The sequence below is a fragment of the Netta rufina genome (genome assembly GCF_964035555.1).
Source record: "Netta rufina genome assembly, chromosome: 1".
Classification (NCBI taxonomy): domain Eukaryota; kingdom Metazoa; phylum Chordata; class Aves; order Anseriformes; family Anatidae; genus Netta; species Netta rufina.
The window spans coordinates 160,148,242-160,166,516 of NC_140123.1; the positions used below are offsets into that span (position 1 = coordinate 160,148,242).

General features: G+C 43.6%; 1 protein-coding gene across 1 annotated transcript; it reads right to left on the minus strand.

Annotated features, from left to right (window-relative positions):
• Positions 1-211: 211 nt before the first annotated feature.
• On the minus strand, positions 212-18,046 carry USP44 (ubiquitin specific peptidase 44). The gene is made up of 6 exons (XM_084306941.1): positions 17,975-18,046; positions 12,096-13,610; positions 3,539-3,737; positions 2,931-3,039; positions 1,965-2,170; positions 212-1,573 (listed from the first exon to the last, which is right to left on the minus strand). Exons 2-6 carry the CDS (start codon positions 13,527-13,529, stop codon positions 1,377-1,379), a joined length of 2,145 nt encoding a protein of 714 aa, XP_084163067.1. The 5' UTR covers positions 13,530-13,610; positions 17,975-18,046; the 3' UTR covers positions 212-1,376.
• Positions 18,047-18,275: the final 229 nt, after the last annotated feature.

The following is an 18,275-nucleotide window of genomic DNA, read 5'->3' on the forward strand; positions in this document are numbered from 1 at the left end:
GATTATGTGTTCGCTAAAATACAGCACCATTCAGTAACATAAATCCTTCAGTGCTGTTGTTATTTAACTTAAAGTTATGAACAAAACCAGTGTTAAATCAGTGACAGATATCCAAAGCAGTCGTGTAGTTAATGCCTCAACCCCCATTAAGCAAAATTTTTAAAATAATTTCAGTAGACACCCGTCTTTATGTCCACGTCAAGGCATTTTATTGAGGTATAAACTTTGCAGAAGATGAGGTAACAATTTGCATAGGACTTATGCAAAATAACTTCACAATTAAAATTTACGTGGCATTAACTACTGCATGTGGAGAAAGACTGATTCCCGCTTGTTAGGTTCTCCTCGATGCACACTTCTGTTAATGCTAGTGGTAGGACCATGGAAAAGGTACAGCAGTTGTACGAAAGCACTTTGCACCTGACTGGTTTCATCAACTACAACTCTTACAGCTTCTTTTTAATGGCTTGTGAAACAGAAAATGCTACAATTTTAAATAAGCTTGTCCAATTTAAGAAAGGAGATGCTAACAGTCTTGTCACACTGACTGGGCAGGGTGGAGATGTCTTTCTTAAGCTTTCTGAAGTTACTGGAATAAAAAGGCCCTGGTTGTCAAAATCAGTACTTTGGATTTGGCACTTGAATTTTAAATCATCAGACTCATTAAGGCTAAAACACGCAAGTCTTAGTAAACATGCATTCTTGTGCTATTGAACACTCCTCCTGAAATACTTTAAGGAAATAAGCACATACTTATTTTCATATATTTCAGATTTTAAGGAAATCCATCAGTGTAGCTTTAGTGTAGCTCACTTGAAAGCCTGTGGAGAAGCCTGCACATAAATTTCATTTTAGTCATGAAGAACATACAAAAAGTTTCTTACAAAAAGTTCAGTTTCTATTTGACATGTAGAACATTCTTTGCAGATGAATGTTAATATTCTAAGACCTAGTAACAATTCCTGCAGACAGTAAGAGTCTTGATACCATTAAAACTACACTATAAAATGTACACAAGCATATACAGAAAATTAACCAGAGAAACATCAGTTATCCATTGAAAGTCATTTTTCTAAACCAATTCAAAAAGATTATCAAAATACAAAAACAGCTTAAAAAACCAGCCTGAGGTAAGAGTTAAATGCAAATGGCAATCTTTTTCTTAAAAAAATAGCTGTATTGAAATTCTAGTTACTTAGAAAGTTACTTACTGTCAATAAAAACTTTTACTAACAATCGTAAAGAGTATTTTACCTAATACAAAAGTATATAAACATTGTACACAAAGTCAGGAAGTACAATACTGTACTTACATTTAAAAATATATAGTTACGACAATTCAAACTTTACCATACACACAGTTAATTCACTTTGGATTAGCTGCTACTGTTCTCCACAGAGCAGTCAGCTAATTCTGTGTGCTGCTGACTTTCAGCTGTGCTAGGACATACTTTACCATGTCCGTTTGCCTGAGTAAGTCGTTGGCTGTAAAACAAAATGTAGGCTTGAGCCTTGCATACTTCTTCCATAGTGCACATGTTGAGTTTTGAATCATTGCAGTGTACCCAAAATCCTAGAATGAAGGAAGACACCACAGAAACAGACAAATAAAAACACATCACGACACTGTTTGGAGGCGAGTGCATTGTACTTAATTAATTAGTGCTTAGTCCCTTTTAAACAAGAGTTGCTTTGACATAGTATACAGTTTCTGTTGATCTAGTATATTTAAGTATTAAAAGCCCACCTTAACTTCCTCAGATTTACAAGAGAGTTTATAGCCAGAACAAGCTGAACTAGCCAATACAAAAACTGGACTGTGTTGGTCTATAAAACTGAAATTCTCATCCCAGGCAGTTCAGCTACAAGCAACTCCCCTTCTGGTTTCAAGAGACTGTAAATTTAACAGATTAGAATTACCAACACCCCTCTCTCACACTTCTTAATTCACAACTGGTTCCTACCTCCTTCTGAATTGTAGCAGTAGGCAGTGTAGTGCCCTGAGCCAAATCCTTTCCCGTGATGCATGACTACAGCGGATAAGTCGTAGATAAAGCAGTCAGGTAGGAGAGTCTTGAGGGATTCTCTGCAGCAGTAAGGCTCCATGTTCAGCATCTGATCAAAATTCACATGCACACCGATCTTTTCACGATGATTGCGTCCTGACCACCTGGAAAATTAAATCACATGAAAACCTGTATTTTTTCAAAAAAAAAAAATCATAATACTGTGTTCTTAAAAGTTATCTTTGCTATTGTCTTTGTGCACAAAATAAAGGTGAATTTGCATATTTTTCCCCAGGCTTCCTTTTTCACTTCTCCTTTATTTTGAGACCATTTGAACATGTCTATGATACCTACTGTTCTCATCTTCTGAAGATAAGACACCTCTTAAAATATGACTGTAATGGTAAGTGGGAGGTATTTCCCACATACTCCAGGCCATTTTCAATTTTCTTCCTATTCTGTGCCAAGGCCTGGACCAAGAGCTCACAGAGATGCAATCTTCACTTCCTTACTCTCAGGCTAATGCATTAAATTAAAGGTGTTTGGTTATATGATGGGTACGTGAAACATCTGACTGAATGCAATCTCATTTTGTACATTAGTGAATATGAGTGTTCACTCTTGTTGAAGATAACGTTATTTTTACCAACAGAGTCCACAGCAGGATTAATAAGTTCTGATTGAAAAGAAGGATGAAATAATTTTACTATTAAAGTAGTAAGTAGCTGGAATCCAAAAGGTCAATTCTCTACTTACATTGTACCTTACTGATATTTAAATTAAATAAGGAAAATAAGTTTATATTTCTCATGATAGCAGTAAATGAAAATTAATCTGCTGTTGGAGAAGATTGATCCCAAACAACAGAAGAGCGGGACTAAAAATGGGTCAATTTGCAACACTGTTTGTTGTGGTAGTACTTACCTAAACCGTTTCAGGTGTAATCGGAGAACCTGAGGTAGTCGACACACCATAAGCTGCTTCTGAGCTTCTGTGAGTATAACTGGTTTAGAAGAAAACTTCCTGCGTTTTGCTGAGGCCAAACACACAGTTACATAATACAAATCTTGCTAATTAATAGCCTTGTATTTCATTCTAAGATTTAGCCACTGTATTTGCGTGAACCTACATGGCTACCGAATGCATCTCCTTAAAAAGAATACACTCAAGAGATCCATTCTGCAAGGCTTATTTTGTGATTTTAGTATGAAATACTTGGGTCACTTAGGTTATTCTCCTAAAATTTAAAAAAAAAAAAAAAAAAAAAAAAAAAGGATAGGTTCTTCAGATCCCCACGTGTGTGATCTGAGTTACATTAAGAGAAGCATCACACGTTAAAACATTCTTTGTACAATCCCCCTTCTAGACAGTTATAGCTGCCACAGTGACCACAGCAGGATATAGGAAAGACTTTCCTTTTAATGCAACGTACTTTGAAGACTCACAGTACTTTACTTCTATGCTTTTACTGTCAATTTACATCATACTTTACACAGAGAACATATGTATGAGTACATACTGCCTTTACTCACTGTTGCACTGATCACATGCATATATCTTCCCTTCCAAAGCTTCAGTTTCTGTAAACTTGGCCAGCATTTCTGTCAGCAGACAGGGATACTGAGACGCCATCTCCTTGCCATTGCAGTGATACCTCTCAGGAAACTCCAGTGACAGGTCCCAGAAAGGTTCTATGGTATTGGATTTATTGTCGCAGGCAAGACACGTAACCTGTAAAACAGTATTTCACAAATTGCTTACACTCAGAAGCTTACTCTGCTAAAAATGTACCATAACAATAAGTGTGTATATATATATATTCTTTTCCTAGAGACAATAGATGCAAACAAACGAAGGACAGAGTCACCTAACAAAATAAATGATGCACCTAATTTCTTTTCTCTGAAGCAGCGTATCCAACAGTGTTACCACAAATGGCTAAGTGTTCCTACGTTTTACTGAGAAAACAAAGAAGTGTCAAAATGGTCTGTCTGGCACTGTCCAAGAGAAATCAGCTGGCAGAATCACGAGTCTTTTCTCTAAAAAGAAATACTCCAAAACAAAAAAATTATATGAAAGAAAGAAACTATAATTTAGGTTAATTTAAAAAAAAAAAAAAAAAAAAAACACAGCTCAGGATTTTAAAGTCATATCCTTCTTACTTTGTAAGTCTTCCAGGGAAGCCTGGATTAGGAAGCACACTTCTTCAAAGAAAAATTAACAGGTAAAAATAAATTATTTCTTCTTTCAGTAAGTGGATCCATCGTCACACTAGGGAAAGGACAAGCAGTAAGACAACATAAATAAAATATCAAGAAGTGAAGTGAGTCTACCTCAAAATGCAGATAATACAGATGCAGACAATGTATGAAATTATTTAATATTTAGGAAAGTAAGTTAAAAGCAGTAGCTCTTTCTAAGCTAGAATGGCAACATACTAGGATTTGATTTGCAATACAATCTTCTGAACGCCAGCTTGAGCTGCCAATAGAAGAGCATCACATCATTTTATTCTTCCTCCAGCAGACCTCCACCTTTCTGTGATCCATGTGAATGAGCAATTTCTATCAGCAGTTGAAGCTACTACTATTTGGTAATGAAACTCCGTATAGACTGTAACAAACATAGTTCATAAAGGTTATAAAGAAATGTCAGTAAATCTTAATCGTGTGAGAGACTAAAAAGTTCCCCTTCATACGTTCAGTGCAATAGTCAAAGTACAATACAATCCTAAAGAGTAATTACAGAAGTTTTCTATTGTTAGGAGTGTATTAATTGGCTTCAAAGCTGCTCTTGACCACTACCACAAGCAGCTCTAACCTTGCTGCTCTAGTATACATGCCTTCTGAAAAACTCTGTGTCAAGCTGGATTTTAATTGAGCTCAGATAGGTAAATAGCTTTCACAAAACTTCCATAAGCATCCAACACGCTCCCAACTCTTCCCAACATTTGAACTTGCCCATGGAGGACTACAGGAACTCACAATTTTCATATCAGACCTACTGTCAAGATAGCTGTTACTTATCAGCTCAGAAAACTGCAATGAAACACCACCACTCCTGCTCTACACTAAGTGGATATCAATGGAATATGCAAGTTTGCAACCACAAGGGCAAACAATTGCCAAATACCATCTCTATAAGCACGCTTCCTATTTAAGGAAACACCACAAGCTGCTTGGAACAACTAATGCAAAGACGTAGCAAAAAAGGAATGGAGATCCGTGAGGGATTCAAGTATCATCATCACGCAGGCGTGCCTCAACGCTGCTGGGTCTGCAGTTAGGTTAGCAAGCTTACACCAATGTGAAGATGCACTGTTGGGTTTGAGAGCTCCTTTATTTCCCTGTGGAGATTTGCTGTTACACAATTATTCACCCTGCTTTGCTATTTCATGACCATTAACATAAAGGCAAATCTGTCGCCTCATGGTACCTTCCTTCTAGCTATTCTTGTGAGCAATTCTTTATTTAATACATTTATTAGCCACAGCAGCTTATATCCAATCTATGCATTAGCTTCCTAATGCACATGGACGTCTGTGTACAGGCACACGTGTTTAGCACCAGCGTTAGGAAAGCTGTTAGCTGCTCTAACTTCTAAGAAGAGAACGTCTCTGTCTTGTTCTTAGAAAACAAAACTTTGAACTTACATGGCAGAAAAGAGGAGAATCTTCCGTTTTAATTTACACTGACAGGAGCTCCTTTTGTAAGCGCTAACATCTGGCAACGTTTCAAAGCCACAAACTATTAGTAATTCAGAGCTGGAATCTAGACTTGGAGACAAAATGATATGTTTGGCCACAGTTCAAACTAACTCCTGCATAAACACAGAATGACTAATAGATTTCTGCTGTACAAATGGGTGATTTTGTTGAGCCAAAAGTTTGCTTGATTGACAAGTTACTCAAGCAAGATTTTGTTGAACTTGAATGCACACTGAAGATTAATAGGCTTAGGATGAAGTACACACATGAACAAAGAATGGATCATTTTAACAAGCTCTGAGGTTTTAAATTTAGCATGCCACGTTAATAACCTAGGTTATTTTAAGATCCTCTTTCCCAACTAGTTAATAAACGCTATCCCAAAGTAAAAGACATGTAATTGGTTCAGCTTCCAAATTCTGCTCCTCAGAAAAGAGAAGCTGGGGCAAGCGTTGCTTCTCATCCCCTTGTGCAACTGTGAGCAAAGCTGCTTCGTGCTGGCTGACTTCTGTGCCGATGCAGAGCTGCAGTTTTTTCCTCAAATGCAAGACTCTCCTCCCCGACACGCCTCCCCGGCTGGGTGCTGCAGAGCTGGGCTGTTGGGAGCTACCCGGGATTTGCAAATTCCCAAACAGCCAAGTACCCCGGAGTATTCGAATAACCATACGCCCAGCCCTGCCAGCCACTGTGCAGCAACTGCTCCTGCACACACACACACTGGGTGCTAAATGAGATGTAAATGGAGGCTGGGACAAAGATCAAAACTATTTTTCTGAGCCAGGCCTGGCGCAACAAGGAGGAGGATCCTTCCCTCCCGTGGAAGCCACCTGCGCCAGTCCTCTGGCGAGGCTCCCACCACTTCTGCTGCTGCTCCAGCGGGATCCCCTCATCTCACGCTCCACCAGCACTCACACAGCACAACCCACGTGCTGTTTTTGCACTGAAAGTGTTAAAACTGTATGAACTGCAGAAAGGTAGGTGGAACCAGATGAGAGTTTAAAAAAAAAAAAAAGACAAAAGAAACAAAGACAAATATGAGCTCAGAGAGCCGGTAAAATCTTTCTGCATCTGTCCAACATCTTTTTTGGTGTGAGTATTCGTGAGAGTAAAAGGGAAGTGAATTCGCTTACTTTTCATTGCTATATTTTACAAATTCAGAGTTTAATTTCACCTCGCTGTTACATTCAGTACCTGCTTTTTTAGGAAGTCTTAATGTTGCCATTATGACAAAATGACATGAGAAGCCTACATTTAGAAAGCAAAGAAAGTAAACTACTGCTTTTAGCCGGCTGAAATCCCTGCTTTATGCTCTGCCCCAACCATCCTCCTCCTCCTCTCCTGCCTTGTAAGGCGGGCGCTACGTACAATTGTTTGGTTAAAGCTCAGCATTCAACCATGGGCCAAAGGCCAGCCTGAAAAGAGCTGGATCGGATTGCTTGATTCAAGCTAAGCACGGAGGCCACTCAGACAAGCATCACTGAGCCCGCAATGATTTGATGGACAGCCACTGCCCCGGGTGGCATTCAGCCTAAACGCAGCCGAAGGAAATGGTTAACATATTGCTGCAGCAGGAGCAGCTCTGCTTTGCTTATGGTCCCTACAACACAGGAATGGAAGAAAGGCAACTGTTATCATCCCTGCTCTAAGCGCAGTAAGATGGGCAGCCCCATTTCTGGGCTTCCACTGCTACCGAGGTTTTCACAAGATAGGAAACATCCACACAAAAAGCAGCGCAATTTTTCCACAGCAAAGTAATCCAGGGGGGTTGATTGCTATAACACGACCTCCAACACCACGGCCACTCGGCGTTTCCTCCCTTACAAAGATAACCCGACCTCGTGGTGCTGACTACCCCGTCATCGAAACGATCTGTGTTTAACAGAACAACACGGGCAAACTACGGCAAACCACGGTCTGTGATTCAATGGCCTGTAGAGATTAAGGTAAAAAGTCACCTTCATCCAGCTGGCAAGCAACTGCCCGTCCCCTTCTGACTCAGGCAGCAGGGAGAATATATGGAAGCACAGGAGTCAGCATGCTCGAGAGATCGGAATAGGAAAACCAGCCCATGGGTCGTGCATTGGTTTGAGTGTAAATGCTCCCATTACCGACCCGAAGTCCTCAGAGCCTTTACCAGGTTATTCGGAGTGAGCCTGCACTCCCAGCTCTGCATCACAGCCCCCTCGGGCTGTCCCCAGACCTGCATTCACAGCACAGCCCCCAAAACCCCAGGGCTTCAAACAGCCCAGCGACCGCTCATTTCCCCTTTTCTCCGCAAATTCATCCCAGTCGAGCAAGTAAATGGAGCAGGCCCTGCACAGGGAGGCTGTGCCTTTTGAAACTCCCGACACCATTTACATTTGTTAGGACTCCCCGGGCCCTGCATATCCATTTCCCAGGGCGCTGCAAACTGCTTGGCTGCATTCCCCCTTAAACACAATCAGCCGCTTCCCCAGGGTTATCGAGCGGATCCTGTTTGCTTTCAGGGTGTCTGGAGATAGGAAAAGCCAGCTCCAGCTAGGTGTTGGATATTTAAAGGGTAATTACTGGGGAAAGAGACTCCTTACCAAAGGCAGGTTTGTCCTAAGAGGACACGGGAACTGCTCACAGCTTTGCTGCAGGGGAAACTCAGGCCTCCAGGAGCAGAGCCAGTGCCCTGCGCTTTCACTGCTGGGTTTGCTGCTGCTGTTACAGAAACCAGGCCCAGAGCTTTACGTGAGGCACCAGACTCAAAGGCAACAAAACCCTCACAACAGACTTCCAAAACCCACCCCCGAACAGCATGGTTTCCAAAGGGCTCATCATAAAAAAAAAAAAATCTTGAAATTACGTTGGCTAGCTACTTTTCGTCATTTACATTAAATCTGGGGTTATTCAACAGCACAACACAGGGAAATCAACAGCTGTTGGCTGCTTTGCAACACGCAGTTCAGTGAAACACTGCAAGCACAACTCAGCATCAGTTTTCTTCACTGAGTTGGGTCCCAAGCAGCTCTGACACAAATCCTGTATTTATTCAGGGCTGCTGGCTCTGCGAGGCTGTTCCAGCCTTGGCAAGGTCCTGGCAACTGCAGGAGGTCCCTGAGGATGTGAAGAAAGCAAGTGTCACTCCTGCCTTCGAGGAGGAGAGCCTCCAGAGCCAGGAGAACCGTCACCTTCATCTGTGGGAAGGCTGAGGGAGCAAGTGTTCCTGGAAAACATGTCCCAGTGTACCAAGGGATAAGATGATCAGGAGCTGCCAGCGTGGATTTATGATGGGAAAATCAGGCCTGACCAACCCGACAGCTTTCTGCAGTCAGGCAGCTAGCGCAGGGCACCAGCGGGCAGTGGAGAACAGGTGATGTTGTTTATTTTGACTACAGCAAGGCTTTCACCCTGTAGCATGAAAACCACTCCTTGCTTACTTAATGTTGGGAAGAAAATGAAATAAGCATACTTTAAAAACTGCTGTACACTGTGCTAATTAGCTGGGACCGTTACAAAAAACCTAAGCCAATAAAAAACAGAGAGATGGTAGCTGACCTACTTCAGTTCCTGCAGTGTACATCAAGGAGCTGTGGATCAGTTCACGAGGTCAGTTTACCCCAGCACATAACTTCACAGTGAGCTCTTCTCCTCATTTTCCACTCCAGCACAGCAGAGAATGGGTATCCTTTCTTCCACAAGAGTACAAGCATGGAGGGATGGAAAATAACTGGTATTTTAATAGGCATACTGGCATCTCCTTGCAGTCCTAGCGGGGCTGAGGAATGGGCCACTGCTTCAGCAGATCTGCGTCTGAAAGCATGGGCTTACAAGACGAAGGCTCCTTTTGCCCAAGAAGTACCACAGCACAATTTTCCCCAGGCAACCACTGGAGGAAGACTAGCGTGTAAAAAAAGGAAAGCAGAGAGAGGAAAGGCTTTGTAGCTGTCTCTGACATAGCCACAGTATCTAGGGGAAGTAAGGTTTCACAATCAGTACTGCAAAACAAAAATCTTTAATCCTACAAAGGATATTGGAGTCGATAAAGTCGATAAAAAAGCCAAGAGGCAATCCAATTGTCCACACACACACACATGCTATTCTGGGAGTTACTCATTACCTGGTTTTGTATTCCATAAAGAGAAGTCGTAGGTGGGGAAGACTTACTTTGGATCAGCTCAGAACTTTAAAAGAGAAACAAAAAGAAACTCATCTAAAAGGCGTAATTTTGACAACACCTACAGCTTTTTCTGGTTATCAGAAAGAAACCTGAGCAAGACTCTCACACGTCCCATTTCCTCCCCTCTTAGCCCTGCACTCTGCACGGAGGTGCAGCGCTGAAGCAGGCAGCGTCCCTCCGGCAACGGGCTGATGGCAAGCTCCGGCCTGGGGCTTCCCTGCAGGTTATGGCACAGCACCCACAAGGGCTGTGTTTTATGGCACACGTGGAAGTAACGCAGAACCTGAGCAAACAGACAGCTTATCTGCACTGCAAGCGATCCTCTGTGTACTGTATCAACAGCAGCTCCCGAGGTTTAAAGGTCAAGTAGACTGACTTCAGTGCACTTGAGTATCTCACAGAATCAAATGTCTTTAACTAATACTCGTGGTACGAATGGGCAGCGAGTGTAACAACTCTGTGATCCTAAAATGGAAGGCAACTGCTGCACAGAAACCAGCTTCCCCGCTCCCCTTGTTCACTGAACAAAGATGTAATTCCAAAATATTCTAGATTAAAATCCCACCCTATTTTCTGAATAAAGGCAGCAGGCTACCGTTCCAGCTATCTTCTACAGAGAAATTGTAATACTCGTGCAGCTTGTAGGTGGATAGGGTTAAGCACTTAGGGACAAGGAGTACGAACATCCCTTAAAGTGTTCGGATTGTCAAAGTACCACTTCTGTTCAAAAACCCCTTCTGTTCAAAAGGCTGGTGAAGACTGGACTGGAGCAGAGGAGCGAGAGCACAGAGGGAACGTCAGGAGGTGAAGTGCTGGACACCACCCGTGGAAACTGCCCCAGGAGCCGGGGAGACATCAGGGCAGGCAGCAGCCTCACGCCCTTCCTCCTGTTCTGCCTGCTCTAGGCGCTGTGAAGTTCGCCGGGGCTGTATTTTGCATACAGATCCTGACCAGCTGGGGTAGAAGCACTGAGCTGCAGTCACAGCACAGCCTGAGCGCGTTCAGTTCTTTTTCAGGCTCACTTGATGACACTTGAGTGAATTCTCACTGTTCCCCTCCCTAGTTTCAGGAAGGTGGGAGGGTTTCTAGCCACAAGCCTCTTCACGTAGAGCTAAAAACAAGTGAAAGGAGTGGTGCTAGCAAAATAATACGTCTTCAGAGCCTTCAAAATTCTTCCAGAAAATCACTCCTATACGAAGGCTTGGAATGCAAACCAAACCGTGACAGTATACTTAGGCAATTTCTTTCTTTTCGTATCAAAGTTACTATGTTGGAGAGGATTGTGATTTTCAAATTAAAAAAAAAAAAAAAAACTTTGATGATACGATATAAAAGACTCTTCTACCAGCACAATCCTTACCCTGGAGATGTTAACTACCCTGAGAAAACTAAATATGCCAGTAGAAGTGCTCTTACACTGGGCCAAACACACAGTAGAGGATGATCTACCCTCTACCCCTTTCTACCCTCTGCTCCTGTTGCAATGCGGTTAGTTTTTTTGATGCATTCAACAGAAATCAGCATTTGTTGGTTCAGGCAGTTCTCAGTTGTTTGTACACACACACACACAGTTGGGATGTGCCTAAGAGAATGTGGACACACTGAAGCACTTAGCAGGAAGCTAAGAAGAAAGCAAAAACAATAATAAAAAACAACAGTCATAAAAAGAGGAAAACAACCATTGCCTCCACCCTACGAATTTGATTCCTGTGTTGACAGAGCCTTCTGTATCTTTGTGTTGTAACGGACAGGATTAGCACCATTGTACATAGCACCGCAGCAAACAATTACTTGGTAGTAATGAATCTCAAATTCAATCTATTTACTGAAATAATACAAATGATTCCTTGCAAGGCATCCGTTACAAAAACAGCTGCCATTTATACTAGAATAACACCTTTTCTCTGGTATCACCACAGCCTACTAGATACTTGAAATTGTAAATTCTTTATTACTGCTTATCAGTTGATGTTTAATGGCAGTCAGATGTTTATCAGTAGCTTCAGGAAGGTGCTTTGTAATACCAAATTTATAACTTTTATGTTAATCGGGTGACTCTGCTACTGAAATTTTTAGGAGTACTGAGATGACCTTTCTTCTAAAATAGTATATACTATATCCTCCCCATCCTTCCTTGGTAATTACAAATTTATTAACCTTTGAAGTGCACTGATCGTCAACCAGTACAAATTCATAACTACAAATCATTACACATCTTAAAACCATCATAAAAACATACCTGACTTAATAGCTGTCCATGAAAAATGTTGTTAACCACATTCAAAACCTGTTTTATAAGTTTTCTTTGAGAAGCAGGGATGAGAGCTGGGTATCTGGTCCCCGTAGTCTCCAGTTCCTGCTGCACTTTATCCAAAAGTTCACAAAGGAATTCCTGAGCATCTTGTTGGGCATATCCTCTGAAGGCTGGAATTAGTCTCCACACAGAATGCAGCATAGCAAACGGAGACACAAGCGCCCATTTGCCAGACCACATCACTTGAAACAGAGTATGCAGCTCGTGACAAAGAGAAATATGCTTTGAACTGGGCTCCCTGGGCTGAATAAGTTCCATATTTCTACTTTTTGATGCTCCTCCACTTAATCCAGAGGATAAACTAGACCGCCTCACAGAAGATGATCCCTTTCCTTTCTCTTGGTTCTCACTCACTTGTAATGTTGAGGCAGTTACTGAAGGGTGTTTAGATGAAGATCTGGTTTTACCACTGGCTGCCGTTGCCAGCAGTTCCTGAGTTTGGTTGAGATCAAGCTTTAAAAAGCATTCTCGAAAAATAAGTAAGTGACTTAATACCTGCAGGATAGAGTTCATATAGCACGTATTTCCCAGGTTTCTCAGTCCTGTTACTCCTGGAGTCACTGTGGGCCTTCGTTTAATCGGGGAGTCACTTATTTTTTTCAATCTTACTTCATCTGAGGTATACGTTTCTTTCAACTCTGCCACAGATTCCACGTTCTGTGATGCTTTTTGCATGCAGGGTGCTGATTTTGAGGACATTCTAATCTGGTTTTGTAAACGAGAACTCTTCCTTGGGGGCATCTTTTCCATCTCTTCTTTCAGCTGGCGCTTTCGTTCTTGTCTCCTCTTTCTAGCTCTGTCCCTTCTTTCCTCCTCCTCTTCCCAACGCTTTTCTTCCTCCAGAATCTTTTTTCCGCTCGGCGTCAGCTGAAACCATGACCTGAACACCTTGCCCATGAACGCGCGCCGCCTGTGCCACAGCGCCGTGAACATGCGGTCCTGATTCCGAAGCACGGCCTGGGCACCGTCATGCGCCAGGTAGGAGTCGTCGCTGGCCGCCATCGAACGCAAAGTCCTCCCGCTACGAGTAGTGCACTCATAGTTCTGACTCTTGATTGCACTTAATGTACTCCGCAACAGCTTTAAATCTCCCGTTGCGTTATCATTAAGAACATAATCGTCACAGAGATAACAGAAAACGTACAGCTCGTTTACTTCCAATGCCACGGGGTGACCGTTCTCCTGAAAGTGCTTTAGTGCATGTTCTTCGATGTATCTGCCGCAGGCCACGTGCGAGCAGCTGAGGCACGCCCACACGGATTCGGTGGTATTGCAGTCCACGCAGTGCCATTTCTGAGGATTCAGGATGGAGTGATCCTGGGCCAGTCGCAGACGTCCGATGTGCTTACACTTATCCATCGTTAAAACTGAAATTGCAGAGAGACGCTAGCAAAACGCATCGTCCAAGCTATCTTCTGTCCATGATACTTCAACCTGCAACTAAAAAAAAAAAAAAGTTTTAAGTTACAGTGCACAAATACCCAGCTGTATCACTTTGATGGCTGTCAATATACCTCACTGCTACCTGAGGTCAGGACCACGATCTTCATCCAACCAAGTCCCACCAAACACATAATGGCAGGCAGTTCCCTGGAGCCACACTCAGTGTTACCATCATCAGCCTGACATTCAGACTATTTAGTTCATATTTTCAGTACTTTCTGGCCCAGGACTGGAGCATGCTGGCCTCTTTTGGTTTTTGTTTGTTTGATTTTTCCCCCCAAAGAAGCACTGATCAAGTTAAAATACACTGTTTTAGAATTTGGATAGAAACACAATTTAAAATGTTCCTATTAATTACATCCCTAAGCACGCAGGTGCAGGAGTGCAAGGTTCACTTCAATTTATTATGTTTACACAGTATGACCAGTTTAGACAAATGAGAATTCGTATAACTCAAGTCCTTAATTAAGCCACACCCTTAATTAAATCACTGCACCTTTGTGCTCAAGCAAGCCCATTGTACCAGTGCTTTCTACAATAACATATTTCCAGATATGTGTACTTTAACATGTTATCCTATCAGCACTGGAGGGAAAAAAAAAAAGAAAAAAAAGAAAAAAAAATGAGGGTGACAGGGAAAAACAGACTTTGATTTCTTCATAAGAAAGAAATACCATTAGATATCTAGCTCAATTTGCTGAAAACCTTACTTAAAAAATAGCAGTTTGAACATTTTTCTAATATACATCTTCAAAAAAAAAAAAAATTTGGCTTACCCTGGCTTATATCCTTTTATAAGTATATCTGGCAGCATTTATTTGTTCAAAGCTGCTGTATTTGCTCTCTCCCGTAAGGTGCATTTACCCAAACCAAACAGGCAGGCTCTGACTAACAGACTTAAAGAGACAGTGATTCAGTCTTTGTTTTTGCCATCTTTCTTTCGACCTTACAATCTGGTTTGAGAGATATCATCTGGAGACAGATGATGTGTCAGGAAGCAATTATGTTTGATCTGGAGCCTTTGTGCCCACGATGTCACTGAGTAGGAAGGCTGCATAGCACACAGCACCCATCACATCACGCGCAGTACTTGCCAGATGAAACAGTTGCTTCACCTGAGGAGGACCAAGCGCTTGTGAAACACGCAGGTTACACCAAGCAAGACCCAAGTTTTGCCATTACAAATACATACTGTGGACCTTGCCTAGGCTGTACAACGTCCAGCACTCGAGGCTTCACAGATGAATAAGCCAAGCTACAAAAAAATTAAGTGATTTAGGCAGCTCTGGATAGAATCCAAAGGTCTCTAAATCCAGCTATCATCCTTCAATACGTTAGTATTTCCCCACTGCTATAGTCCTGAAATGCACAAGAATAGGTTAACTGAGTTAGGAAAATGTCCACGATAGAGAAGGCACTATACTGGGGGAATCCTAGCATCTGACGACATGCCTACTAAGGAAGGCAAGGAGGTGAACAAGCAGCAGCTGGATAGGAAAGTAGCTTCATTTTTCCTCTGGTAACTGGATGAAATCTATCATTAAAAGATTTAACGAAAAACGACTTGGATTGGTTAATTGTCCTGTGGCCAACGTCTTTTAAGATGTTCTGATACAGTTAACGAAGAGCTCCAACAACTCCGAGCACAAAACCAGCACCTGGCCCTGCACACCTGGTGTCATTACTCGTCATACAGAAAAGGTTGAGCCAGCTCCAGTGAAACTAGCGAAGTGCACACGGTTTTACACGTTCGTCATTTCCATTCAATTTATTTCAGAGCTGTTTCCAGTCCGTACTAACTGCAGGGAAGAATTTCAGGCGCTGTGGCCTCTGGGTACCCCGCCAGTACTTCCCAGGCTAAGCACCAACCCGGGCGTACTACGGGAGGTCAAGATCTCTTGAGTGCCACGGTCAACAGACCACAAAAATAATAGCTGCTGAAGGTTTTCAGCTTGCCAGCGTCCACAACATTCATTCCTTCTAAAAGGCAGTCTATTCACAGGCTGCTAATGAGATTCTTTTACAAATGTCCATACTACGTTTCTACTTAATCCTGTTTTTGTAAATAAGGCCACCAATTTTATCCCATGTCTTCTCCCACAGCTTTCCCCCAACAAAGCTGAGCTTCTCTAACACTGATGTCCGTAATATGAGGAACTTACATAAATCTCAGAGTTGTCACGTATGTTAAATCCTCCTGGAATACTAGAGAAATTCTTACATAAAGTCTGCTGCAATGATTAAAAATGGTTGACAGAACTCAGAGAGACAAGATTCATCCATATGTTTTCGGGCCAACGAAGACAGACCCTCCTGCAAAACATATTAGTAGCAGTGCTTCCCAGAAGGCAACCAACAAAATTCCCACAGGGCTGTCGGATACAGCAATACTGTCACTCCGCGAGTCTGACAGACCAACCCTTTCCAATCTTCTTACATTTAAAGACACTCCATACCTTATTTTCTTTTTTTTTTTTTTTTTTGTAGTATTATATTGTATTTTTTTCTGTTTGAAAAAAAAAAAAAAACAGCATCGAGAGCGATACTACTCACATGGCTGAACTTCAGCACGTATTGGACTGGGGACAGAAGCAGCCTGCTGATTTCAGGATGAGCGCTGCGTAAACCAGGGTTGTGCAACCAAGCTCTAAATGCGAAAGCAACAGGATTCTACGAAAGCGCAAGACCGACTGACGCCTCGAAGAGAAAAGCCCCAAAGCCTTTGCCCCCCACCAGCAGCCAAGCCAGCACGACATCTTCCCACCTCCGCCGAGGCACGGAGAAAGGAGCCGGGAGGAGGGGGAGGAACCAGCCTGGCATGGGAGAAGGCAGTTTCTTTGAAGAACATGGAAAGAAAGCAAAATGCACAGTTTGGTCAGAGACACAAATATCTGAAAAAGACCACAAAAAACCTAATAGTGCCAAATCGAGACCGGGAAAACTTCAGCTCAACGTCAGGCAGCACACTGACGGCATGAACGTTTTAAGATGTGGAGCACTAAAACACTAAATCAAGCGGGAAAATTTACTAACTTACAACAAACAATTTGCAAAATAGAATAGGTTGAGGAAAAAAAAAATAGAATTGAAGTAACAGATAATGGTCGAAATATAAAAAATACTGGATCTTGATTGCTACACCTAGTAGAAAACCGCAGCTGGTGTAAAACAGTTCAAGCAAATGCTACACTATTAAAATTCTCTAAAGAAAGTTATTCAGCACCAGCTTGTGCATTCTTCTCTCCCGAGGCTCAGTTCTCTGCACACACACAAAGAAATTGTGAATTAATTGACCAGCACTCCAGAGATCAAGCCCCCCTGTGCTCTTAGCACAGACCCAAGCAGAAGCAGTAAGCAAGATAACAAGCACCAACACACAGAGCAGCGGGCTGAAAGGAGCGAGCTGCCTGGGAAAATACGGATATACAAAAGTCTCCTTGCGCCAAAGTCCCACCAGCACTGAATGTGTACGGAGCATGGTATTTATTTTCACCAAAGCATGCCGATAAGGCTGAGGCACGGTTATTTCTTTAGCTGGTTTTACTGCACGATGGCTGGCAAACTACACTGTGGGGTAACTTGTTAGCTGAAAAAGTACTCGAAAAAAAAATAATAATAAAATCAGAAGCCAGGACTATAGATGTTTTTCTTCCGTTTGAGTTACTCATAAACAAGAGATTCACTCTCACAGCTGTTAAATTGAGAATTATAACTCAGATAGAAACAAAAGGTTATCTTTTTTTTTTAGTCACTACTCTTGTAATTAGTTGCTTGGCTCATGAGGAAAAAATCGAGCAGGATCTCAAGCGCTAGACTCCAGTAGGTCGCTTCACTGAAGTGTGCACAAGCATGGGTGGATGCCCGGGTGTCTGTGTGTGTGTGTCTCTGTGTGTATCTGTGTGTATCTGTGTGTCTGTCCCTCACTCGGGGGCAGGTTACCACCGATTTTCGCCGTGCTCATACCTGCTTCCCACCTGCACGGCGAGCAAACAGCCAGCTCCCGAACCGAAAGCTGTGGACACCGAGCACGATACGAGCCTGAAGCCAGCCGCCCTGCTCGCCGCGCACAGCCCTTTTTCCCAAATCAGCCCCACCACACACCGCCCCCGGCTGCTCCCCGATCCCTGCAGCTCGCCCCCAGCCCTCACCGCAGCTCGCCGCGCAGCCCCGCGCCCCGTGCCCCGCTCCGGCAGCACCAGCCGCGCTCCCCGCTCCGCTCCTAGCATAAACTCCGCGCTCCTGCCGCCCCCCGCCGCTCCCCGCTGACAGCTCCGCCTGTCCCCCCCCGCTCCCCGCGGCAGCGCCGCCCGCCCCCCGCCGCCCCCCGGCTCCTCGCCCCCTGCCCGCCGCCCCTCACGCACCCGTCACCCGCCGCTGCCGCCATCTTGCGCGCCCCGAGCCGCAGCCGCCCGGCCCCGGCCCCAACCCCGGCCCCGGTCCCGGCCCCTCGGCGACGTCAGCGCCGGGCCGCGGCCGCCCCCCGCTCCCCTCCCTCCGTCCCTCCCTCCCTCCCTCCCCGCGGGGATCCCCTCTCCGCTCCGCCCCGCGGGGCTGCGGGGCTGTGGGGCGGGTGGCAGCCCGCAGGAGCAAGCCCCGTGCTGTGGGGAGGGCTGAATAAACTCTCGGCGAAACCTCGCTGGGCTGCTCTATGCCTATACACGC